This window comes from Carya illinoinensis, chromosome 10 (genome assembly GCF_018687715.1).
Source record: "Carya illinoinensis cultivar Pawnee chromosome 10, C.illinoinensisPawnee_v1, whole genome shotgun sequence".
Taxonomy (NCBI): domain Eukaryota; kingdom Viridiplantae; phylum Streptophyta; class Magnoliopsida; order Fagales; family Juglandaceae; genus Carya; species Carya illinoinensis.
The window spans coordinates 431,886-457,862 of NC_056761.1; the positions used below are offsets into that span (position 1 = coordinate 431,886).

Here is a 25,977-nt window from a genome sequence, read left to right on the forward strand (position 1 = left end):
AAGATTTTTTTAACTTTTTGATCAGTGAGTATATATTATAATTATTTTAATCTTTAAAAACATGAACAACATATATTATATATATATATATATATATATATATATATATGTTTTTGCCACTGTTGCCATGCATATTTTTGAACAATAGTTATAGAGAAGTATTTAATAAAAATCTATATATGTTTTTTGATTTTCATGGTCATGATGATGTGCGTACGTGGATAGATGATCAATTAGTACTGGAGATAGCATCTTATAATAAATTTAATTAAATAATTAAATATATATGCGTGAAAAGCATCGAGTGGGCATGGGCGCATGCAGAGGAGGCGGCCTCCATGCATGGTTAGACGTTAATGTGTTTGTCATATATATAATCGTACGTTGGTTAAGGCCAGGCTTTATTCATGAACTCCTTCCTCGTGTAGTCATCATGTACGTGGTACTAATTTGTGATTAAGGCAAGAATCATTTAAGAGATCAGTCGATGATCGGAAAAGCTGGGAAACCGTCGCTATCCTGATCTGCTAGCTCAAGTTTTTATTTTTATAATCAATATTGCGCCATCACTACTACATATATACTTGGCATCCACAGAGCCTCTAACTCTATTATATATAATTATGAATTAATGATAGGTTGTAATATTTTTCATATCCCGTAAATCCAATTAATAGCTAGCTTACATGACCTGATTAAAGGGATTTTTTTTTTTTTTTTTTTGGGATAAGTACTTTTGGTTAAATTGAAAAGTGACAAAAGTCACTCCAGCTTATAAATTAAGTACTACATACTGCTGTCGGAGTTAAATGGCCCTCCGACACGGCAAGAGTCGAGTCCACGAAAGGTATACGAATGATCCAGATCATGAGGCACAATGAGCTAATAATTAATTGGACCACCTATATATATATATATGCATCCATCCAATTAAAGCGTCCATTCTAGTGCTTTCAAAAGCTGATTTGGACCGATCGACTGTTATGTTGAACTGGTTCTGAAAACTTAAAAGGGTAAGTCACAGTGAACGTGGCGCCTTGTTTTTTTTTTTTATCTTTATTTTTATTTTTTTGTTATAGTTTGGATGATGAGACTGGAAAATGATATTTAAAACTCAAACTCAACTAAAGTTAAACTTTGTAAGTTGAATCTCAATTAATTAGTGGTTCTTTCGGACAACCGAAACTAGAACATAAAAGGTTTTTTTTTTTTTTTTTTTTTGGCTGCTTGTATACACACACACACACACATTCGAATTTGAATATTTCTATACATGGATCGATATTCTAGCCAGTACTCGTCCTGATTTGATTAGGTTGTAAAGAAATAACTCAACTTAATTAATTAACCAGCTAAGGATCGATGACAGTTATTTATTATACAAGGTTGGTATAAAATCCCGCGAGGCCTATAAATTAGAAAACTTTAGGTTAGAGAATTTTAAAAAAAGAAGAAGAAGAAGTTATTATATATATATATATATAATATGAGTGGTGGTTCAATATGGATGGGTAAAGTTTTGAATTTGAATCTTGTAAAAATGAACATGTTAATTAATTTTCCAGCTAGAGTAGTAAATAAAAATGGAATTTAAGACGCTCTACATGAGCCTAATATAATTAATTGGGTCGTGAGAGTTGGCTGCAGAAGATGGCGGTGACTGTACGCGGGCGGCGCCGGATCTGGACCAACTAATTAACATTTATCTCACCATCTGCGCGCATCTACATGAATATTTATTTATGAATACCAGACATCTACTACTACTGTTCTATATATATATATATATATATTTATTCATATATGTAGACCAAATTAAGATGTTTTAAATGAAGGCATTAAATATTTGGTACAGGACATGTCCAACAGTAAATTAAAGGGGGAAGAGAATTCAACTAAATCGATCCCTAAAGAAAGGGAGGTCTCCCGCTGCTCTATTCTACATTTTTTATTTCGATGCATCAAGTCAACCTAAATCAATGAATGCTTAGGGGAGAAAGTGAGAGAGAACAGTAGGCTAGTACGTACATTGTTATCATGATTATCACAGCGCTTAATTAATTCCGCTGCTTTTACAGGTGTTGGATCAAAGAAATTAAAGAAAAATAATTAATGTATACATGATCCAAAGATCTGAAAACGAGGTACCCTGTCTAACGCCAAATAGTCACAGGTCATGTTGAATTATAATTAGTTGATGAAATAATGCTCGATCAAATCCTGCCTCTGTTTTTCTTCTAAAGCTTAACGCAGGCAATTAATTGCGAATTGTGCACAGAAACTAAAAAGGTATACCCCCATGCATGGATGCATGCATCACTCTACAATTATACTAAACTAAACATACTTACGTATGAGATACCAGAGCGCTTATAGAATCAATATATTCAGATGTCACACGACGACGTTCTATTTAATTACCCCTAAATTAAGCTAATTATTTATAACATGATAAAAATAAACATTATTCCCTCAAATTATTACACCATTTCCATGAAAGGCATACGCGGTAAACTGCAATTACTATTGATAATTTGGACGACAATTTATTAAAATTAAACATTAAGAAAGGTGATTACAGATTGGGTGACAGCACGCATGAGAAAGTTGTGTATTTTCTTAGGACATGAAAGTAATGAATGCAAAAACCGTAGGTTCTGAAGGAAGCTATCTACCTCATCAGATGCATCACAATTTTGTTACACTTACTATATAAAGCAGTCGGCACAAGCAAGGAAATAAGCATAGGATTTCTTAATCTTTTGGCTGGGCAAGGCAAAGGTATACATAGTAGACAAAAATGGAATACAAAAGTTAGAGAACACATACGTACTACAAAAACCTACAAAAGATTACATTCTTTAAAACAACAAATGCCTTTCAGATGTATAAGCTGTATGATTAAATCACATCTAATGTCCTCTTGGGATCACTGACAGCACTAAACAACCTCACTGTCGAGTATATGGCTACTTCTAAACCCCTCTTCTTTTTTGTTTTTTTAAATCAGTGGGAATAATAAATACAGAATCCACGCAAAGCCCACCTTTAGAATGTGTGCAATCTATCTGTTTCATGGAAAATCTGACTTCAGTCGCAGGCTCGGAATCACTAACAATGAATTCACCAACCTTGTAATCTATCCAACATCCCCGCTTATGATTGTCTTGCTCGGTGTCATCTAAACAGCACTGAGATGATGCCAGCTGGCCATCCGAAGTAGAAAAATTCAATCGTACTGGCTTTATATCCCAACCATGCGTGTGCTCAAAAGTACACACACGTCGTCCCAGCCTTTTGCTAAACCTTCCAAGATGAAGCCTGAATGACAGGGTATAGATACCAGCGGGAAAAGGGAACTTGACCACCCCATCGACTTCAAACCACCATATTTGCTGCAAATAGGCCACAATATGGAACCTGCAAACCAGCAGGTGCACCATCAAAGTGCATAAGACCATGCAAAATCAAGCAGAAACAATTCAACCAAAGGAGGGGTAAGCGGAAATTCAAAATCTAGGCAAGTCCCGACACTTTCAGCACAGTTTTAGGAATGAAGAAAATAGAGGAATTTAATTACAGATTATGGGCATGTGAGAACTTTGACTCTCATCAAATCTTTCAAAATGCTAGTGAGGACCATCAGTGCATGGTTTTTTTGTCAACAACAGGAGCCTCAAGAAAGAAAAAAAAAAATGAACTCTGTTTCCTAAAGAATATAGTAAAATATCCTCATTATTTGTAAAACCAGGCCTCCCAACCCATTTAGAAGGACTAAGCAAGATATTCCCCAGAGCAGAAAATGTAGATGGGAAATGAGTTGTTGCAAGCCAACAGTGTGCATGAAACCACTGCCCATCAAATGTATATAAAATGTGGATTTTCAACCCACTAATTTTCTGTCTAAGGAGGCAATCCCAAAAACAGAAAAATCAACAATGACAATAACCTTATTTATTTATTTATTATTATTATTTTTTAATTTGATATCCGTGTATGTCCAAGCCAGCTTATGCCCACCTCAACTAATCCCACGGGACCCTAAAGTTAATGGCCAGGTAAACCTCCAGTGGCCCTAAGGGGACTCGAACTGGTGACTATTAGGGAGCAAACCCAAAGCCTGACCAACTGAGCTACCTCTCAGAATTAACAATGACAATAACAAAGAAAAACTAAAAACAAAAATCTGTGGAGCAAATAATAAATAAACATTGGATTTAGTGACACTAGTACCACATGTGACTTTACAATTAAAGTTATTTAGGACAAGAAAAACATTTTTTTAATAAGGGAAAAAATGATTTTCCTAATCAAAAGTGCCAAGGTAAACCACAATAGCAGGTTCAAATGATGCAAAACTCTCGTTAGCAAATATAATAACCGAACAAGGACTGATTGTCATGAGTATCAACTTCATTCAGATGTAAGCTCAAGCAAAATCTCAATAAAATGATGTTAAAGAGAGAAAATATGATAGCCCTCTTCTAGTTCCAAAAAGCAGTACCAAACTCTTTAATGCTAATATTTCTTTTGCATGAAATATTTTGGATGCCATTGAGTACAAAAGTTGGCAATCCATATTGCAAAAAGGGGGCATAATGGTCATTTTCAGAGCTCATCCAACTTAAAATCAGGACCACACAGAATGCAAAATTTAGTTATTGCAAAAAGGGGGCGTAATGTTCATTTTCAGAGCTCATCCAACTTAAAATCAGGACCACACAGTATGCAAAATTTAGTTTTCTCCCCTCTGAAATTCATTTGCGAATATAGTTTTATTGTACAGATACTTCAGTAGATCCAACAAAACAAATCTGCCAGCCATCATGGCATCATTACAGAAGGCAAGAACAAAGCAGGCCAGATCATAAGACAGATTACCTGCAAACTTTAAAAGGATAACAGATTAATAAGTGGTCTCAATCACAACAAACCACCTCCCACAATAATATTATGCTTTTCCAAATCAATATTATACACACACACACACACCAGTATGTATAATAAATATTACAAATCTCTTCAAAAGTTAAATTCACCATTAAGCAGCAGCATCGTCACCACAATTTTGAGTAGTAAAAAAAATTTTTGGGACTGTCAAGCCAAATGAGGTTGGCTGACTCAAACAATGTAAAGGAAAGGGCATAGCAATAAACCAATTGTTTTACATTCTTTGCTATCAATCACTCAAAATAATGAGGGAAATCAATATGCATCCCGTTCCATTATTTTCCTAAGAAGAGACAAAGTCCATTCTTCTCCTCTCTCCAAAAGTCCCAATCTAAGCAGCTAGGCTATGTGCAAGAACAGAATCTGATAAAAAAAAAGACTATGGTACTGTCATATGTGCATGGTAAAGGCCTTGGGCTTGGGAGTATGCTTCCCCCAAATCTAAGGTTCAAATCCCCTTCGTTGCAAACAATCTCTAAGGGCCATCGGACTGAGGGGCTTTTTTCTTGAATTACCCGAGGCGCACTTGCGGGAAACTCCTTGCCGAGGGCCAATGCACCCCTTGGATTAGTCAGGACGTTGTTCTCGGACACCTGGTGCCAATAAAAAAAAAAAAAATGTTTTCCAAAACAAAAAAAAAATCTATTTGATCTTTTCGGAAGCATGGGTTTCCATTCTCTAATTTAACTATTGACAAGGCTTTTGTCCCCCAAAACCACCCCCTGTCCCCCACCCCAGGCACCTTTTATAAGCAGGCTTCGGCCCAATTTAAAGGAACACTTGGATCCAAAGTAGCCAAGAAAGTTGGGAAATTTCACAAATGCATTTCACCTTTTATAGCAAGTCTTCAAGGGAAAATTAAATGGCTATTCAATCCTGCCGATTATTTGCTGCTGCTTAGTTTTTATACATTGGAAAGCTTGCACAGAAACTGTTCATTGATTCCAAACCTCTTACCAAAAGAATCCAAGTGCAAACTGCCCGTTAAAACTAGAAGCATAATTATAATCTTCCAGAGCTTTGAAAGTCAGATTGGCATTCGAAAGGCTGACGTAGAGCACTCCAACATAACCTGATAACGTCAAATATGCAAAATCTCCCCTGTTCTAGATTATAATATTCCTCTAATAAAATCAAAAGGCTACACAACATTGTGCTTCCAGACATTCAATAAGTAACACATATCTATTAACAAACAAATAGATATAATGCACCGTTTATTGAGCAGACCATATCAAGAAGATTAAACCCTAATTCTTTGCATGTTAACCAAGTACAATGAAGATTAAAAAAAACCACCCTGTATTGAATATAACCGACTTTCCAAAATATTTCAAACTGCAATTTTGTGCTACAAACCTGCATAAAATGTGATATTAAGTGAACTTCGAAAGCTTTTAAATGAATTTCTAACCTAGATTCTTCTGTAGAAACCCAATTCCAGTATCTCCGGTCCTCAATTCCAGTTATCGCCATGCCTCTAGCGGATATAGCCATGCAAACCCTTCCCGTCACCCTATCCAGCCACACTTCCTGTAAAACCCCAAAATTCCTTAAAAAAAATTGAACATCCAATCCACTCTAAAACCCTAAATTTGACAATCTAGATTTTTGTCCAAACCTTATTGCCATGATCGAAGGGCACGGGGTGGGAAAGCAGAGCGAAGATGTCCTTCTTCGACAAGTTCTGGTACCTCTCGGGGGGCAGCAGATCGAGCAGATCTTGGTAGTTAGGGGGCAGCTTCCTTTCCCATACCGAATCCGAGGACGCCGCGCCGCGAAAGGCCCGGTTCAGCCTAGCCAGGTTACAAATCTCCGGCGGGGTCAGGTACATAAACACGCACGCCACGCAGCTCTCCGGTATGTCCCCCAACCCCGGACCCATGGCCGACCCATTCGTCCCATACTCCAAGCCCGATAGCGTCGCCCCCATCTTCGAGCTTTACTCGCTTACTTATGCGCTTACTTAGTCATGGCAGATGGTAAAGACGAGGAGGATTTCGTACAGAGAAAAAGGTAGTAGGCTGTTTACGTGTCTGTTCCAAGAGTGGGATTAACTTAAACCGTCTGGTTAGTACAAAAGTGAGTATTGGCTGGGATTCTGTAAGTCGATTTTCCCTCGTATTTTCCGGGAAAATGTTGTGGGTCAGGACTCGTGAGATGATGAGAAGGTAAAGTCCAGAAACGAAGGGATGTGTCCACGTGTAATACGGGGAGCCGATCATGGTTGCTCAAAAAAGTCCACCAAACTTTGTGGATTAAAAAATCAAGGGGGCCCGCTTGTTTGTGCTTTATTATTATTGGGCAATTACACATTGGTTTGCTGCACCGGTGCACCCTACCCCACCTCAACAAAACCATCAACTCCGTTTTTAAATTCCACAACACATTTTCCGAACATATTTTACAATAATATTATAAGATAAGAATATTTTTATAAAATAATATTAATTTTATAGGTATCTTACAAAAATATTTTTTCTTTAAAATATAATTACGTAAAGTGTTGTAAAAAATATTTTCACATTAGAAAAACGTGTTAAGGAATTTATTTACTCCAAAAAAAGAAAAAAGAAAAAAAAAAAAAGCTCCAGAAGTTGGATAATCAAGCATGTGGGCCTGTCTGTCTGTGTTTGCCTCAAACTTCAGCTTTGCATCCAAAAAATTTATTATATATTAATATGTGATTTTTATTATTTTATTTAAATAAATATGTAAATTATATATTAATATATAATGTAGAGAATAATAAGTAGAATTTTTCAAATCTACCGGCCATACTCTTTGCAAATCCTCCTCCGTGAATCGTGGGGCCATTGTGAATCGTGGTGTACAGAAGGAGGGGTTGTGGGCTTGGTATGAAAAGCTTTCAAGACATTACAAATCTCAAGGCTGAAACCAAAAGCCCAAGTCAATGTTGTCATCTTTCTCTGATATGGGGTCCTTCTTAACTCTTTTAAGCCTAAAAGTTGAATGCGCGTGCGCCTCGGCTCTCCGTTCATTTGCCATTATATAAATAATGAACGAATAGGATCATAATTTCGGGTAATAAAAAATAGATGCATCCATCAAAATGCACTAATGGAAGCCCAATTAACAAAAACATCAAATCCCAACATGATATTATTTTGAAATTTCAATTTATTCAAACATAGTGACTCCTAAAGTATTTGATTATGCTTTTAGTTTTAGATGGCTGCCAGTTTTGGTTTTGAGAATCCTGTGGGTTTCCTCCGTCATAAGAAGCAAAACCATGGGCAGTTCTCTGTCATCCCAAACAAAATCTGCCAATCTAACACCGGCTGCTCCGCGCTTCGTATATACTCCATCCTTACCTATCCCATCATCATGCACCCAATCTAACGCACTTCCACCATCTCCCTCTCTTGCTCTTCCTCTCTTTCTTTCTGTATACCTTCTTGCATCTATATCTGTAAAAGCTCGAAAAGGACTAATATCTGTCTCGGCAGCTTCGGACCTGTTGATCATGCCATAACTTGGTGCTTTGGGTATCTTCCGTTACTACTTCCAGCTCCTGAATGTGAAATTAGTAGGTGATGACAGATTTTTCAACCGGCCCTTCGCGTTTTTGTCTTCAAAGGGAACCTGTGTGACCAATTTTAATTAATTTCTGATGGAACCAAAAGGAGTGGGCGGCGGAATGTTTCCTAACATAGATTCTGGAATGCTAGGTCTAGAATTGCCTCTACAACAGCAACTACCACAACGAAAAAAGAGCCCTGCAAACCCTCAAGACCTCCCCCGCCACCACCTCCAAATTAGTGTTTCTTATCCGCTCCATGAAACCGATCACAACCCTCCACAGTCTCAACAATCCGTAAAATACGCATACCCTCTCCCAAAGCAAGCTATAGCTCTGAGTGATGAGGACGATGACAACTCTGGGGATGCCAAGAGAAAAATGTCACCTTGGCAGAGAATGAAGTGGACAGTCGCCATGGTCAGGCTGCTGATAATGGCGGTCTATTACATGGGCGACGAAACCGGGTCCGAAGGGATCAACGATCCAACGGGTAGTAAGAAGAAGTCTGCAGGCCTTTTACAGAAGAAAGGGAAGTGGAAATCGGTATCTCGCGCTATGATGGAGAAAGGATTCTGTGTGTCTCCCCAGCAATGCGAGGACAAGTTCAATGACTTGAACAAGAGGTATAAGAGAGTGAATGATATTCTTGGGAAAGGTACGGCTTGCAAGGTTGTGGAGAATCAGAGTTTGCTTGAGACAATGGAGTTGTCGCCTAAGATGAAAGAAGAAGTTCGGAAATTGCTGAATTCTAAGCACTTGTTCTTTAGGGAAATGTGTGCTTATCACAATAGTTGTGGTCATGGAGTTGCTGACGGGGTTGCTGGAGGAGCAAACCGATCCCCAGAGGTGGCCGCCGAGGCATCTCACACTAAGCAGCAGCAAGCACAACAGCAACAGTACTGCTTTCATTCATCGGAGAATGCTGGTATGGGTGGTGACGGTTCGAAAATGGTGAAAGGAGAAAGTGGGGAAGAGGAGGAGGAAGATGATGAGGATGTTGATGATGATTCTGATTCTGATGAAGATGAGGATGGAGTGGAGAGCGGTTCGAGGGGTCTCAGCGGGCATGGACATGAGGATGAGGACGACAATGATGAAAGGACTTGGAGGAAAAGAGCAAGAAAGGTAGGGCTTCCTGCGTCATCGCAGTTGGTGCAGCAACTGAGCTGTGAGGTGATGAGCGTACTGCAAGATGGGGAGAAAAGCCAGTGGGAAAAAAAGCAGTGGCTGAGGACCCGGTTGATACAATTGGAGGAGCAGCAAGTGAGCTACCAAGGCCAAGCGTTTGAGCTAGAGAAGCAGCGGTTGAAGTGGGTAAAATTCAGCGGCAAGAAGGAGAGGGAAATGGAGAGAGCTAAGCTGGAGAACAAGCGGAGAAGGCTTGAGAACGAGAGAATGGCGCTGCTTCTACGCCAGAAAGAGATGGAGCTGCTTGATCTTCATCAGCAGCAGCAACTGCAGCATTCTTCTAATAAGCGGGGTGAACCGTCCTCCGTTACTGGTTGATGTGTATGATAGGTTAATTGACAAGATAGATAGATTCGATAGTTCAAAATGTCGCGTTTTTCTTGTTCACTTTTGTTGTTTTTTGGTTAATTTTTGTTGAGGCTCTCCTTGCCATTAACATTGGATATGATACACTTAATCACCACGCTCTTATCACTCATTTACTATTACAGTGGATTTGAAATTTTAATTATTATTTTTAATTATTTTTTTAACATTTCTAATCATTAAGATAAAATTATATACGACTTTATTAATAATCATTTCTTTAACTATTAAAAAAAATTAAAAAATTAAAATAATAATAAGAGTGTGGTAATAGAGAAATAAGCCTATCATTATCTATTAACATTTCAGCAAAACATTTCACATTCCAACTTATTTCAAACAAATCATTCATAGGATATATTACTTTTTTAATTTCTTATAAAAAATTTAAAGTCATCTTAATTTACTTCAGATATTTTAATCTAAAAATTTAAATTTATCTAAATTTAAAAAAATTGAATTCATCTCAATAAAATTTATAAATATTATTATTCACAACTTAATTCATCTCATAATCCAAACAAGACTAATAGTTAGAACCAAATAAATGCTATAGCAAGTTTGGATGTCTTAATGCCCAATAGTTTTAGCAGTGCCACTAGGTGCAGTCCATTTTGCGCAGGCTTTGTGCACCTCGCTGGCATGGTGGGGCAATTATAAAAAAGAAAAATCTACCTGTAATTATAATTGTGCATTAATATATTTATTAATTTAATGTGATTAATTAAAAAGTAAATTTTATTAAAATTAGTGTTAATTTAAATTTTAAATATAAAAAAATCAATATTGATACGTAGATTAGTACGCAACTTTATTTATATGTAACAAAATTTTTATAAAAATAAAATAGAGAAAACGTGTAAACAGTCGACAGACGCCCACAAAAAAGCTCTCATCTCTACCAGCACATCTTCGCACGAAGTTTGACTGCATTTGGTTTTTATCTGGCTGATAAGGAGGTGGAACCAGAGGCGTGCAGTTGTGTGGAACTGTACCATCTCTGGGGACTAAGGTGATATTATTGGTGAGATTCAAGAGCATAAATCCTTCCTCGTTACCAGCTATAAAATAAAAATACAATCTTGAAATTAAAATCACATGCAAGTGAGTGATATTTATTGATAATGAAGACCTACTACCTCTATACGAGCTTGGCTCTTCTCTTTCCCACTCAGAAATCAGAATTGAAATATCAACAAAACCTCATATTTTCTCTATTACTGGCCTTGAACCCTCATTTTTCTTGATATGCTTAGCTAGAAACGCTTTCAGGACAACACTTGTTGTGCCTTGATGTTGGACAAACCACCTAAGTGTGAATGCAGTAACTAAATAGCTGCTATCACATATACCGTCCTACAGCATCGTATGTTGAAATTATAGCTGCTACAGCATCGTCCTAAACATTGATGTTCAACTATAGCTGCTGTAGCTAGAGGTTAGCCATCAATTATGACTAATAGTTAACAACTTGTTTATGGAAACTTCTCTTATAAATAGGAAAGTTCTAATATATAAATGGTGTGGGAAAAAATAGTGAGAAAGTGGACATGAGAGAGAAATTGTTGAGTGTTATAATCTTATACAAACTCAATGAATTTTGACTCCAGTAAGCAATTTGCTAAACCACTTAAATATCATCTTGTATGATTTTGGACAGATTATAAGTGTAACACTCAAAGCTTTTCTCTTAAGAATATTTTGGGTGATGTATGAATATTGGAACTTGAAACAGTGTGCATGATGGTTTGCTGTTTACTAGAATCCTTTTTGTGTATGCTTGTTGTCTGCAGTTCCTTAATTTATTGTGAGAAAATCTCTTTGCAAACGTGAGAGATGCAGAACAAATTCTTTTTAAATAACACATTCTGGAACGACTAAAATCTTAAAATGTGTGGAATTTGGAAGTTTGTGTGATCTGTTTATTGTGCCATGACTGAGAACGATCTCCCGTTGCAATATGATTATTCTGTTATTTCCTTTTTGTCGTGTGCTGCTTCACCATGGATTCCTTTTGTTTTAGTGCAAGTCTCGGTTTTAAATTTCAACACAAAACGCACCGTTTCAAGTTATGTGTGGTATCAGTATGCCAGGTAGTTAAGCTTCTCGTCGCAAGGTGACGCGGATTGTCTGAATTGTTTATAGCTGTTCTGTGCCAAAAATGCTCAGGATAGCTAAAAGAGGCACGCCCGGTGGGACTCGAACCCACAATCGCCTGATTAGAAGTCAGACGCCTTATCCATTAGGCCACGGGCGCTGATTTGTCTTCAAAAACGATCTTTAATTATTTTAATACATCTTGTCTGCGAAATCCTCTGGTTATCGTCTCTCGCCTTGTAAAAGTGATGTTATACCCAATGCGTTCCTCTAAAAATAAAAGTCTCTTTATTGTTCTCCCGAGAATGCTCTCTTCTCACATCCAAGGGCACGTGTTTAGGGCCATCCGTTTTGGCAACAGAAGATCGCAACAACGGGATTGGAATCAGTCTACTCCGGGGGGATCCATAAATTAGGAAAGAGCACAAGAAAACAGAAACACTCGATTAGCCAACCATTGATGCCCCCACGAGGGATCTTTTCTTTTTCTTTTTCATTTTTTACTTTTCAGATGCGAAAAACAGAATGACATGAATAAATAGCGTCTACAGTATTATTTGTCTGCACAACTATCTGCCCTCCAGGACGATTCCAAATTGTATAAAAAAAACATTGATTATTTGATGCTGAATACAACTGAGCATGAGATGTGAATCACACCGATAATAAAGTAAAAATGGAAAGCATGGGCATACTTTCCACGACTAACTTCCGATAAACCAAAATAATTGCCCCGAGTGTACATTCTTAACGCATGTCAAGGGCACAAGCAGGTAGTCTCCCGTTACCTGGATATACATATCACTTAATTGGGTGACAGCAACAATGCAGCACCATTTTTCTTTTGAAAAAAAAAAAAACAAAATTAGAAGTTATAATCAAAACTGAGGAGAAGAGAAGCATATTAATCCTCAAGCTCAATAATCTTCACCACAGATGCATCCCCAACTTTCTGGCACACTACAACTCGATCGTGTGACTTAATGACTCCCGCCGTCTTTCCATGATCAAGTGCAACCTTTAGAACTGACTCATTCGTAGCACTGGTTGACTCCGCCTGCAAAGTCAAAGGAAATGCAGAGTTATATCAAATATATGAAGAACAAAGTAGCATTACAGAAGCGGATTAATTATTAATAAAAAAAAATTACAGAACCAAATTATGTACCATTGCTGAACATGTAAAGCAATTAATATACCAGAAAGTCACATCTAGAAATGCCAATTTAAAAACCCACTTTCTTCTTAAAATTATAAACCATGCACAACTAAGTATGCATTCCATAAACTGATAATAACCTCAGATTGCAGCAGGATGAACTGGGAAAAACACCAAATCCTAAGCCCAGACAACCTCTATTAACCCTACTAGGCTGGGGCAAGAACAACATTCAGGACAGGGCAAACACGTGGTACCAAGATATGAAGCCAAAACCTCTTCCTGAAAAAATATGCTAGCCCCACACTAGTCTGGTAAATCTATACAAACCACGCCCCAACTCCTCATTTTAAAGCTGTAATGTAACCAAGCCCTAGTAACATTTATTCCAGGCATGTTTGGATATTGAGCATAACCAATATCCTTGAAAAGTAATTGGAATCAGCATTAAAATAAGGCTCTACCTGAATACTAGTTTATCGTGATCCTGAAGGAGAATCCTACCATAGAAAAATTAATAAAATAAAGCAAAATGAGAACTTACAGGATGTCTGGGATCCGCAAGCATGGGGAAGAGCCCTCTGACAATAAGTGATTGCCTTGCCTAACAATGAAGCAAACATATAAAGATTCATTAGCTTGGATATAGAGAGAGAGAAACAAAGTAAAATGACCATGAAATTCCAATAAATTATTATAATTTAAAGGGGAAAAAAAGAGTTGAGAAAATTGTACTGAATCTCCTCACGAAAAAGGAAACGTGCTTCTGGAAATTAGTCAGTATAAAAGCATGGATGACGAAACATCCTAGTTATAGAGTAAATTTAGGCAATATTAATAGTAAAACATGGCAATGTTAGATTTAGCTACAAATTCTTGATAGTAAACAAGCCTCAGTGACGCAAGAAGTACTAATTCATACCAACAACTAAATAAGATTACATAAAAAGGAATATTACATTCAAGGGATAAAGGTTTCTGAAATAGGATATTACAGACTACACAGTTAGTCCTGGGCAAGAAAACAAGAGGATAACATCCCGAGCTTCAAAACAACAATACAAGGAGAAGATAACATAAGCATCAAAAGCTGCATACCACTTAAAAGTTTGATTAAGCATTCCTTCCCCTACATGGCCATTGAAATAGTTTATCCGGCTCGGCATCTAATTATAAGTAATCGTCCTAAAAAGACCTCAAGGATAACAAACAAAATTTATCCTTTTAAGCCTCAAGTCAAGAAACTATTTGAACAAGAAGGATACAGTTACTAGAAGGAATCTCCTCATGTACTAGAATAAAACAAAAGGCTTCTTTCAAATTGTCAAAAGAATTACAAATGAACACCATTTTTTTTTTTTTACAGAGCTCATGCACCGAAAAAGAAAAAAAAAAAAAAAAGGGAACTTCGTTGAAGCAGAGGGACACTATATAAATTAATACCTCAAAGGCTCCAGTAAAGCTCCATTTCAGCTGATTTGTCTTAAGCCGGGGGATGACCACAGATAGAACTGGCATTGTTGGCCTGTATTTGGCGATCAATCTGTGCATTTTCACACAATTTATTCAGAAAGAATCAAACGAAAAGCTGCACATGTACTTACAATGTGAATGCTATTATTGATGCACACCCCCAACCAAAAAACAATTCCAAGCTTGCAGGTTTAAAATGGGAAGAACAAACATATACATTCAATGTTCAAGGATCCCGGTTACATGCACATATGTATTTAACTATCCACCAAGAAAGTACCTCGCAGCCCTTCCTGAAGAAGTGAAACAAATAATAGCAGATGCTTTCACCTTAATGGCAGCTCTTACCTAGACAAGTGATTAGCAACCATAACTGTAATCCCAAATATAATTATCAAAGAAATGCATTAATGAATAAAGAGGAATATTGAAAAGTAATTACTGCAGAGGAAGCAATAGATTCCAAGTGGGTCATTGGCTCTCCAACATATTTGACAGTCTTCTTGAAATAAAGGTCTTGATTGAAAACCTTCTCTGCCTGTGATGATAATTTCAGAGGCGAAAAATACATTATGAAAACCCTCAAGATGCATGATACCATTTTTTTTTAATCTTGGGAGCACCAATAATCAATATATATTAGGAAGTCAACCATAATTAATCAATCCTAATCAACCCTTGAGATACAGCAATGCAAGAAGTATCCAAACAGAAATGCCTTCTGATAACACGTCTATTCGTGGTTAAAATAAATTTTTGTTTCAGACCGATTCAACCAGTCAAAAACCAAACTGACTTCAGTGTTTTGCATAGCCGGTGCCACAGAATCCCCGATGGACCATGTATGTGTAACTGTACATTTATCTATAAAAGCCAATATGCCAATGCTCAGAATTCAACTCGTTAGAAGGCATAATGAGAAAAATAGTCTTCCAGATTCAAAACTTGCATAAGTTTAAAAATTAAAGCTCACATTCAAAAGCAAATTACTTGATCAACAAAAAATCTGTCGATGTACCTCAGCAGAAATTTTGCCCACAATAGAAATAGTCTCAACAGGGTACAATCCACGTAGAGTCTCAGCACCCAGCAGAATTGCATCACTTCCTATACTCATTAGAAAACGAGTTAGACAAGAAAGTCTATTTTGCATGAGATACTTGTAAAAATGTCAAACTGAAACCACATATTAAGAGGAGAGTACTGGAACCGTAAAACTTACTTAATCCTAGAAACATAATAGTAGTACTTCACATACAATCAAATATTACATGCAATTCCACAAGAAGGAAATTCGTGGCTTTGGCCTCAATGTCTATAAATCAAGAGATGTTAAAACATAAAAATAGAGACAGACCATCCAATACAGCATTGGCAACATCAGTTGCTTCTGCACGAGTTGGTCTCAAGTTGTCAGTCATGCTGTCCACAACACGAGTAAGCACTGCAGGCTTTCCAGCCATGTTACACTTGTAAAGGGCAGCTTTTTGAAATAAAAATACCTGCAAGGTACGCAAGAAATATTAGCAGCAACTAAAAGGGCCAACACAAACAATTAGAAATTATGACACGATTCACATGAAGCTTCTTCAGTTACAGATTATTAGGGTTAGAGGGAAATATCATAGGATGCATAGTATGCTACAAGAAACTTTTTTTTTTATAAGTAGTATGCTACAAGAAACTAGACATGTTTTGTATGGAAGATAAGCTTTCATAATCTTGGTACTAGCAAATCAGGGCTTGGAACCAAAAAGATAAGCTAAAAACAAAACAATGGAATATACAAAAAACGAATAAATATTATTGGGGAATACAAAAGTATATAAATAAAGTTATTTTCTTTATGACAAGGTATCTTGGAGACCGTGCAAACACGTCTTTTACCTGGTTAAACCTCAGGCCCATGTAGTGTGTCCCCATCACGTGAATCCAGTAAATCGTCAATTTTTAACCAATTGGGCATTGCGCCTAAAAATTATTTGCACCCAAGGGTTCGAATCTTAGACATAGAAGGAACACACCACCAAGACCAAGGCCCTTACCACTTAAACCAACCCACGTAATTAGGCATAGCCCACGTACAAAGGAAGTATACAAGAGAAAAAAACGCCTAATTACAAGCTAAAGCTGGAAAACAGCACAAAAGTCATTAAGACTAGCCCCATCCATTACAATAACCAAAGCCCAAAGCGACAATGTATGAAAGAAGAAGTCTCTTGGGGTTTCCCATAAATGAAATTATTATAAAAGAGGTAAAGATAAGTATATGAATTCTGATCTACATATGTAGGCAATTTTGCCATGACCAAAACTGAAGCACATCTGCATATCCCACGAAGCTACCTAATTGTAAATCTTTTTGAGAAGGTAAAGAAAACCTAATTGTTAATTTTAAAAGCTTAAACTGGTATTACGAAATCTTGACACCTTAAAAAAGAATATTTTGTCCACGTTGGTAAACTAACCTTCTCAGGTGGAAGATCTATGCCCAAATTCCCACGGGAAAGGATAATTCCATCTGCTTCTTGTAGGATCTCATCAAAATGGGTTAAACCCTAAAAAGAAAAACATAAATGAACCCCATATAAATTCACTTGGCATTGCTATCAAAATCAAATTAAACTTGTCTAAAAAACAGAGACAATATCATGAGCTACTAAGATCAACTCACCTCTATATTTTCAATCTTTGCAAAAATTTGTGTCTGACTGAGTTCACCCAACTTAGAAAGGAGCTCACGGGCCTGATATCAGAAGAAAAATCAAACAACCACAATAACTCAAAAGACAAAGAAACCAGAAAACCACAGTAAAAGGATAGTACGTCAAGGAAAAAAATACTTGCCTGGCGAACATCTTCTGCATGCCGGGTATATGATAGTGAGAGAAAATCAATCTTATTTTGCACGCCCCAGGTGCTTATAACCTGAGATGAGCAACAAAATATAATGAAATGCACTTTTAGAAAGTTACTGAAAAACATGATAGAGAGGAGAGGATCACTGCAGTCCATACAACAATCACTAGACAGAGCATGTTCAGAACTTACCTCCTTATCTTGATCAGAAAGAGTAGGCAGTTCGATGCAAATTTGAGAGGCATGCAAAGTGAACAATGAGCCGGACAGTGTCGCTGAGTTCTTTATAATGCAAACAACATCCTCCCCATTCACTTCAGAAACCTGCTCAAATTCAGATACAACTAATCAGTTGTGCATGAGTTATTCATTTCATTGGTTAGTGTACATCCATATGTTATACTTATCCTCATAAGAGAAGATGGGAGAACAGTCAAAAAGGGGTGAAAATAAGGAGCTTTTTAAATGACATTAGCCCTCTAGGTTATCTATCTCTCACCTCCAGCCAAACAGAAGTAGTTTCGCTTCCAGTGAACAGGTATTGACCCATAAAAATGGTGTCTCCTTTCTTCACTGCCTGCAAAAACCAAATTCAAGGCTTAGTTTCAAATTCTAGAAGTACTAAGAAAGAGCATAACTACAAAGAGACAGCGTTACAATGTAATTACAGAGTTCATCTGATTTAAGATGAAAGTGACTCACTATTTCGAGTATAATGAAAAGATGGTAAAATCTTGGGAGCACATGCAGGGTTTTAAATATGGGCGGGCATTAGTTAATAAATGAACACACTGTAAATGCTGCAGAATCCATTCAGATTTACAATTCAGTGTTTTATTCAATATAAGCAAGCTGCACTGTCCAAAACAAGGACATGTAAGATTCTCAACAGATTCTGGTAAACAATACGCTATTCTTCAATTTGAGAATGTTCTGTCATTCCAGGAAGCACCTTAACGCATTGCAAGCTTAAATATATAAACTGCACATAAAAGTTTCACAAACTCTCAATCCCTCTAAAAACCCAAAATTCTGTATTTTGGTTCTATAGGATATCCACGATAAGCATTTGCTGATGTTTTCAGGTTTTCGTCTTGTTAAATATAAAGATACACAAAATAAGAAATAGTTGTGACAATAAACACTTCCAGAACACAGAACAACTATGTGATAATAAGGTCAAAAATTTTATCAAACCTTTGACAGCCCATCAAAATTAATGGGCAATACATCTGAAGAGGCTTCTAAATCTTGATTAGGTGTCAGAACAACAGAAGCGTCCATCAGAAGCGAAATAGATTTTCCACTTTTATTAACAACTTGCAACTCAGGTCCCACCGTGTCCAGCATAACCTGAAACGCAAGGAATAATAGTTTGCTCAATTCCTTTTCTGAGATTATATATTTAACATGAATTGCATGGCAGGATACTGCTTAAGAGAGAAAAACCATTGTTTTCTTTCTTTCACTCAACAGATATTAACAAATGCTATTTAAAAACTAACATTTAGAAAACAACTAAATTCTCGATTTTAGTTAGCATTGCACATGCCCGTAATATTTTGAAATAGAAGTACTTAAGAAATAATAAACAAACATAACATACGGCACAAAGCTTCTTAGTAGTCTTCACAGCGGCCTTCAGATTCTCGAGAGTCTCCTGATGATACTTCGCGTCGCCCCACGAGAAGTCGAAGCGGGCCACTGCCAAATAAACAACACCAACCAATTACAAGAGAATTAATATAGTCGAACAAAAATCCCGCGAAAGCAAGAGCCTGGTACCTGACATTCCAGCCTTGAGGCAGCCGGAAATAACCTCAACGGATCGAGATTTGGGGCCCAGCGTCCCCACGATCTTTGTCATTGCGGGAAAGAAAGTCTGCAACAAAAATAAAAAAACATAAAGAAATCAATAGATAAATAATCACACACTGAATTAGAAATTAATAGATTCAGTTTGAAACAGGCCAGGAAAATGATTCAATTCAAGACAAAGAAGGAAAAAAAGAGAAGAAGCATACGGCCTTGGATGGCTCCAGAACAGAAGCCATCCTAATGGGCTCCTCGAGAAGCAAGTGATTGGAATGCATATTGTATCAGACAGCGATGGCTCAGGAACCGCAAAGAGCAAATGTTAAAAAGAGGAGAAGAGAAAGACTGAGGCGAGAGCAGCTGCGCTTTGAGGGGGAGGGATGGGTACGGAAAGGGTTTTGCTGTTGTTAGGTAAGTTTTTTTGATTTCACGAACCTAATGGAATATGCTTTTGCTCTTATTAATTAAAGAGATTCTACCGAAAGTTGTAATAGAATTAATTGGGATACGTGGCAGTCACCTGGAATTGTGAATTTGGGAATAAGCCCCACCAAACCACTTGGAGAGTGCGCGTGGTGGGGACTACAGAGCGGGGGTAAGTGGAAAAATGAGGATGGTATCCTCCGCGTGCGGTGCACGTGCATGTATTGGAGGGATGTTGGTTGGACTGTAGGGTGGCTTTCTGGAAGTGGACTGGAGGCCGAGGCATGTTCTGTTCTGTTGGCTGCTGCTGTTCGATTTTTGGCCAACTGGTTTGTTAGTAAAGACCGTCAAAAAGTCCGTGGTTTTAACAAACTTTACGTGGGTCAATTCCTGTGGGCTGACACCCACAATTTCTAATTTTTTTTTTTTAAGGTCCAATGGGCTGTCGCTTTCCTGCTGTCTATCTCTATTTTTATTTCAATTAAGTAGTTTTTCATCTTTATTTTATTCAATTAATCTTTTTTTTTTCTCAGCAAGTAGAAATATATTAATAATCTCACTAATAATTAAAAGTATTTTGCCTAATTATACCTTAGAAGGTGAGTCCTTTTCACTATAAAAATCCAGTAGACTAGGTGTAATCTAGTTCTTGAGTATGTTTCCATACACAAATTTGGAAGTGGCCCATTACACTAGGTTATGTGCACATCAATTTTATGAACGGTGAATTTTTTATGCCCTCCATTATTCGAAGTGCCTAAGCAAATACTTCATATCCCTAAAGGTGGGTTGCATGGTCCAATCTGCTGCTTGTTTTGAGTTGATAATTGCTTGTATAACCTACCTTGAGTCTCATTCAATGATGACTTTAGGAATTTTTCTGTTAGCTGCCATCAGTGCTGCCATTGCCTCTCCTACATTTGGGTTTGTGCTGCTAATGAAGTCAGTTTGCATGAAAATTATTTTTCCTTAGTTGTTTCTGCATAGTGTTGCTATTGAGCTGCCATTTGGTCTAACCGCCACATCAAAAGAAAAAGAGAGTTCCTTGGGGTGGTGGCTCCCATGTTGGTTCTTGTTGAAGTACTTTTGTGGTCCAAGCCTTGTTGTGCCCATTGAAGATCTATGTAACTTTTGAGACAAACTAATCTGGAGATGGGATTGGTCCATTGTGAATGATCGACCTAGTTCCTTACGTAAATAAGTTGTCCATTGCCAAGGTTGTAGAAAGTTGAAAGGATTGGACTTCTTCCTCAAGAATTTTCAAACCATTGGTTGGCTTTAAGATGATTGAAATCCAATTGGAAATGGGTTGATTTGCAAATTGGGTAGTGTTTTATTGGCAAGTTAGATTGTCTCTATAGAATCTTAGAAAAAATATATTTGAGGAAGAGGTGAGGGAGAGCTTCCTCTGTGATGCACAGGGGACAAGTGACTTAGTTTTCATTCAGATGGAGGGTGTTTTTAAAAATGGTTCTTATGGGGAGAATATTGTGCATTACCTTCAAGATGAATAATTTCAATATGTACTGTAACTTGAGCTTCCAAAAAATTTTCCAAGTTGTGCTTGTGGGTTGAGTTTGGATAGGCTCTATTGGACCTTAAAGGGTAGCATATGTTGATTTCACTGAGAAGTTACCCAACCTGACTTTATCACTACATGTTCTGAAGTTCAGGGTAGAAAGTGGGATTTTCATGATAGCTATCACTTATTCTAGTGTGAAGAGAGTTTGAAGATGAAAGGAGTTCCATCTTCTTGGTTCTTCAAGTGTCAGTTCAAACACTTCCATATCAAGATCAATAGGAAGACTACTTGAGTTTGGTTGTGGCTTTAACAAGTTCATAGTGGGGACCCAAGGGTCCATCCAAACCCTTGTGTTGGTTCAATTGTTGATCTTAAAGCAAATGGATTCTTTGATGAAATTTCTTTGTTTTATGATTCCTTTCCAGAACTACGAGTCTATTGGTTTGACAACAATATTAAAAAAGTAAGAATTTTTCAAGTATTTTTTTGTTAAGCATCTTTTCTAAAGGCTGCCAGTTTCATTAATAAGTTTCCAAGCAAATTTTGAAATAAGCGCCTTGTTGAATTGTGATAATTTTTTCAGACCTAAACCTCCAAAGGACTTGGGCATGCAAATGGAATTCCATGATTTTGGAGTGAATTTATGGGTTTTGTTTTTCTCAATACCCCACCAAAATATGCGTGTGTAATTAGCAAGTTTCTTTGTGACAAATGTTGGCATCCAAATTGTTGACATGGTATATGTAGGAATTGAGCTTATTACTGAGTAGATGAGTGTGGTCTTTCTCGCCTGGGATAGGAGTTTGGATTTCCACTTATCTTGGATTTCTTTAAAGAGATATTTTTTTATGGTCAAATATAAAGGGGCAATCCTAAATATCTCAATTTCGGAGGAGGATTTTGCCAAGTTTATTTTTTCGCCCATACCAAGTAATGTATATGTTTAAGCAATGAGCATAGACTTAGGCATTATGGGAAGTGGCGCCACCAAAGAGTATGAGATCATTTGCAAAAAGGAGGTTTGTGAGAGGAGGATCATCTCTAAAAAATTTGATTCTTTCAATGTTGTTGTTGAGTTCCTCTAAGATGATTAATCTGCAAAAAAGAGGTTTGTGAGAGGAGGATCATCTCTAGAAATTTTGATTCCTTCAATGTTGTGGTTGATTTGATGATTAATGTGGACAGTAGCTCACTACCCATGATGAAGAGAAAGGAGGACAACGGATTACCTTGGTGAATACCTCGAGTTGGGTGTATGAAGCTAGTGGGGGATCCATTTATGTTGATTAAGTGACAGGTGTGATGTACTCTTTCATCCAGTTGGGGATCCATTTAATCAATTACTCTACTTTTTGTTTTGGATTTATGGCTTTTGGATTACGCTGTAGGAAAATGATAGTTGACTATCAAATTATATATGCTCACTCATATAATTTTATTTTTTTATTTTTTATTTTTTTAATAATTAAAGAAGTGACTATTATTAAATTTATAAATTTTTTTTCTTTTTTTATTAATAGTTAAGAATGTTTAAAAAATATTAAAGAAGAATAAAAAAAACTCATTTACACTAATACTTACATTTGATGAACACATTTAATAATCACACTAGCATTGTCATTACACTATAATGTTTGGTTTGGTCCAAACCAAACTTGACTTAACACGGCGCACTCCTTTAATCCAACTAAACCATTTTTATATTTGAATCACTCCCCGTATGGTATATCTGCACAATCAGCACGTATGCAATTCCAAGATTTGAAGCTATTTTTCTCTTACATGATGACTCCAATTATAACTTTTAACTTCAAAATTTATTATACTATTAAAAATTTATTTATTATCTAGTAACTATATGTTTAACGCATTTTTAAATATGTTATGTTTATTTGTAAATAAATTAAAAAAATATTTTCTGATGTAGAAATTAGGATCATTTAAATTTTTAAAAATTATGACCATATTTTTTTTATAAGTATATTTTTGAAAGTTTGAAAGTTGTAATTATCTAAAAATTGTATGTGTATTTTTGTTCATTAACAGTCATTTTAAAAATCGAATTACGTTTTTCATTATACAAAAAAGCAAGTTTGAAAAAAAGTATCAAAATGATTTTTTTTCTCAAGTGTATTTTTTAGCTTATTTAAGATTAAAAGTGCTTTAATAGATAATATCCAATAAATTAATTTTTTCATTAAAGAGCTTTTAAAACTATTGAAACACTTTTAATATTTTATCACAACCACAAATAGGCCCTAAATGAGTTTATCATGATTAACAATTTATTGAAGAAAAATTTTATTTATTATCCCCAGACACCACATTTTTTTAATTTTTTTTTAATTTATTATTTTACTAAATGTGTGATATATCGATAATGAGTAGAAGAATTCAATTATTTTAAAAAAAATAAAACAAAAAAAAATTAAAAGAAATTTTAAAAAATTAAATAAAAAATATGATTTATAATGTATAAAAATAATAAGTAAAAAAACTCTTTTTACCATTTTTAAAAGAATCTAACTATTGAGTTTTTAAAAATCTTTTATCATTGCTTTGAAATTCAATACTTGTAATTGTCAAGTAGATGGACTATGAAGGCCCGGCCATACGCTGAGTGACCCTGAGAGATGTCTTTGCCCAACCAGGACCGAGATAGCAAGACGAGCAATATATGTTAAATAATGTATTAAATGCAACAAGACAAACTAGGTAATGGGCTTAAAGGCGACCCAGTCCAGAGTCCAGACTTTTTATTTCTTAAGGCCGCTGCGGCACATAAATAAAACTGTGAAAGCAGCCAGCCACATGGAGAGACGCGATCCAAGACTAGTACCCAATACTCATGATGATGAGAAAAATGGAAATGGTTGGTCTTGCAATTTCAGTTTTCATAGCCACTGATTTAGCAAGTTTAATTTTTAGGTTAAACAGCAACTAGTCATGACTCACGAAAAGAACTGGAACAAGTCAATGACCAATTGAGTGATAGGTATCATGATGAATTGATCTTGTTGTTGACCCAGAGCCAGAGGAGATCAGAAGAAAACGCATACAGGGTTCGGTGAAGTTGCACTGAGTTCATTTGATGTCGATTTGGAAGTACTGTTGGCGGGGGAGGTGGATCGATGGAGCCATCATTGCAACCAAAACACCGTGTGAAGCCAAAGATGTAAACTCATGCAGTCTCGGCTTCGGAAACGTCTTGAGCCTGAAATCTCTCTTCTTTTGTTTCGTTTCCATTGATCCCGCCTAGCTTAGGGGAAAAATAATAGTAACAACACCATTGTTGATGATTACACTAACAGTATTAATAATTAATTAAAGTGTCCCAAGCAGCAGCACAATATTGCTTTTGCTTTTGCCCTGCCTTCAAAATCCAACTATTCCGACGTCACAAAATTATAACGCCAATCCCGCCTTCAATTTCTCCCCTCTCTTCTTTTTGTTGCGTGGTAATAAAAGGGCAAAAGGAAGCGTAATGAAACCGGAAAAAATTAAAAATTAAAAATTAAAGCAGAAGCACTTCTTCACTTTCTGCGACAGCATTTCTGTACCGGTGAAGATGAAGGCCAAGAGAAGTGGGGTGTGTACTGCCAATGAGCCCCCACCATGTGGGCATTGAAAATCAGGGGAACTTGAACAATTACTTTGGCAGACAATGCTACTTCTGGAAAAGGTTTTAATTTGATGCAGGCTTTAATTTGCACTGTATAGTCAACCTGTGTGAGTTTCAATCTTAAAAAGTAAACCTGAAGTTGCCCCTTTATATACATCTTCTTCTTCTTCTTCTTGGTTTTTCAAAACAACATCATCTAATTGATTGCGGATATTATATATTTGAGAGTGGTATGCAAGAAGAAATAAAAGAGAAGAAAATGATGAAGACGTAACTCCTTGTGCACGAGGCAGATGATCAGTACTATAGATGATCGAACCCATAAATGAAAGTGCAGAATGTTATCGTGGAGCAAATATATATAAATATAAGCCCATTAGGTTTTGGACGTTTTGCATGATGAAAATTGTCAATTTGCGGGCCAATTAAGCCAGATCTATTTACATGATATTCTCAATCATCAACGCAGCTGGAATACGTTGTACGTACAACACCTTTGCTTTCTTATTACTTAAAGTTTGCACTTTTTCCTTCCTCCACGATATCGACAGGAAGGGGACCGGACATCATGCAAATCATATCATGCAATTCTTCTTTTTTATTTTTTTCCTGATTAGCCATCCAGATGTTCATCAAGCAGCGGACGACTTTCACAGTCAAACCAAGGATTTTGTTGGTGGATTTAAGTTTCGAGCATTGTTTTGGCCAAGGGTAAGGCATCAAGGGGAGAGAGGTGTGGGGTTCAATGATAACTGTAGTTTCCATCATGTGAATCTCCTGATCACAGGTAGGCTTCACTGCTTCCCAAATCTCTCTTTTTTTAACTCCTCAATGTCACCTACCAATATTCCCTAACCCAAAAAAAAAAAAAAAAAAAAACAGTGGTCAACATGGTAAACACAAGTGTAATTATGTAATCGGTGGGAAAGCCACCATGCAATATTCTGGAGAGCCCAAGC

The 25,977-nt window shown here is 36.6% G+C and overlaps 3 protein-coding genes and 1 non-coding gene across 4 annotated transcripts; 1 reads left to right on the forward strand and 3 right to left on the reverse strand.

The window, feature by feature from the left end:
* Positions 1 to 2,735: 2,735 nt before the first annotated feature.
* On the reverse strand, positions 2,736 to 7,116 carry LOC122279270 (F-box protein PP2-A15). Its single transcript, XM_043089782.1, has 3 exons — positions 6,572 to 7,116; positions 6,365 to 6,483; positions 2,736 to 3,420 (listed from the first exon to the last, which is right to left on the reverse strand). Exons 1-3 carry the CDS (start codon positions 6,881 to 6,883, stop codon positions 2,976 to 2,978), a joined length of 876 nt encoding a protein of 291 aa, XP_042945716.1. The 5' UTR covers positions 6,884 to 7,116; the 3' UTR covers positions 2,736 to 2,975.
* Positions 7,117 to 8,112: 996 nt separating this feature from the next.
* LOC122278095 lies at positions 8,113 to 10,190 on the forward strand. Its single transcript, XM_043088176.1, has one exon. The coding sequence runs from the start codon at positions 8,585 to 8,587 to the stop codon at positions 9,998 to 10,000; it is 1,416 nt and encodes a 471-aa protein (XP_042944110.1). The 5' UTR covers positions 8,113 to 8,584; the 3' UTR covers positions 10,001 to 10,190.
* A 2,042-nt stretch (positions 10,191 to 12,232) lies between these two features.
* On the reverse strand, positions 12,233 to 12,305 carry TRNAR-UCU. The gene has a single exon. It is a non-coding gene; the product is annotated as a tRNA-Arg (tRNA).
* A 436-nt stretch (positions 12,306 to 12,741) lies between these two features.
* On the reverse strand, positions 12,742 to 19,891 carry LOC122279380 (pyruvate kinase 1, cytosolic). The gene is made up of 16 exons (XM_043090008.1): positions 19,661 to 19,891; positions 19,422 to 19,518; positions 19,243 to 19,340; positions 18,834 to 18,989; positions 18,136 to 18,213; positions 17,829 to 17,960; positions 17,625 to 17,705; positions 17,452 to 17,523; positions 17,246 to 17,335; positions 16,135 to 16,279; positions 15,796 to 15,884; positions 15,220 to 15,315; positions 15,058 to 15,125; positions 14,748 to 14,847; positions 13,849 to 13,908; positions 12,742 to 13,202 (listed from the first exon to the last, which is right to left on the reverse strand). The coding sequence occupies exons 1-16, from the start codon at positions 19,727 to 19,729 to the stop codon at positions 13,050 to 13,052; spliced, it is 1,584 nt and encodes a 527-aa protein (XP_042945942.1). The 5' UTR covers positions 19,730 to 19,891; the 3' UTR covers positions 12,742 to 13,049.
* Positions 19,892 to 25,977: the final 6,086 nt, after the last annotated feature.

Coding starts and splice junctions, on each gene's coding strand:
- LOC122279270 (XM_043089782.1), bottom strand. CDS start 6,883: ATGGGGGCGACGCTATCGGGCTTGGAGTATGGGACGAATGGGTCGGCC. Junction 6,484..6,571: donor CCTTCGATCATGGCAATAAG/GTTTGGACAAAA, acceptor GGGGTTTTACAG/GAAGTGTGGCTGGATAGGGT. Junction 3,421..6,364: donor GTTTCTACAGAAGAATCTAG/GTTAGAAATTCA, acceptor GCTGGTTTGCAG/GTTCCATATTGTGGCCTATT.
- LOC122278095 (XM_043088176.1), top strand. CDS start 8,585: ATGGAACCAAAAGGAGTGGGCGGCGGAATGTTTCCTAACATAGATTCT.
- LOC122279380 (XM_043090008.1), bottom strand. CDS start 19,729: ATGCATTCCAATCACTTGCTTCTCGAGGAGCCCATTAGGATGGCTTCT. Junction 19,341..19,421: donor CCTCAAGGCTGGAATGTCAG/GTACCAGGCTCT, acceptor TTTATTTGGCAG/TGGCCCGCTTCGACTTCTCG. Junction 16,280..17,245: donor TAGATCTTCCACCTGAGAAG/GTTAGTTTACCA, acceptor CGTACCTTGCAG/GTATTTTTATTTCAAAAAGC.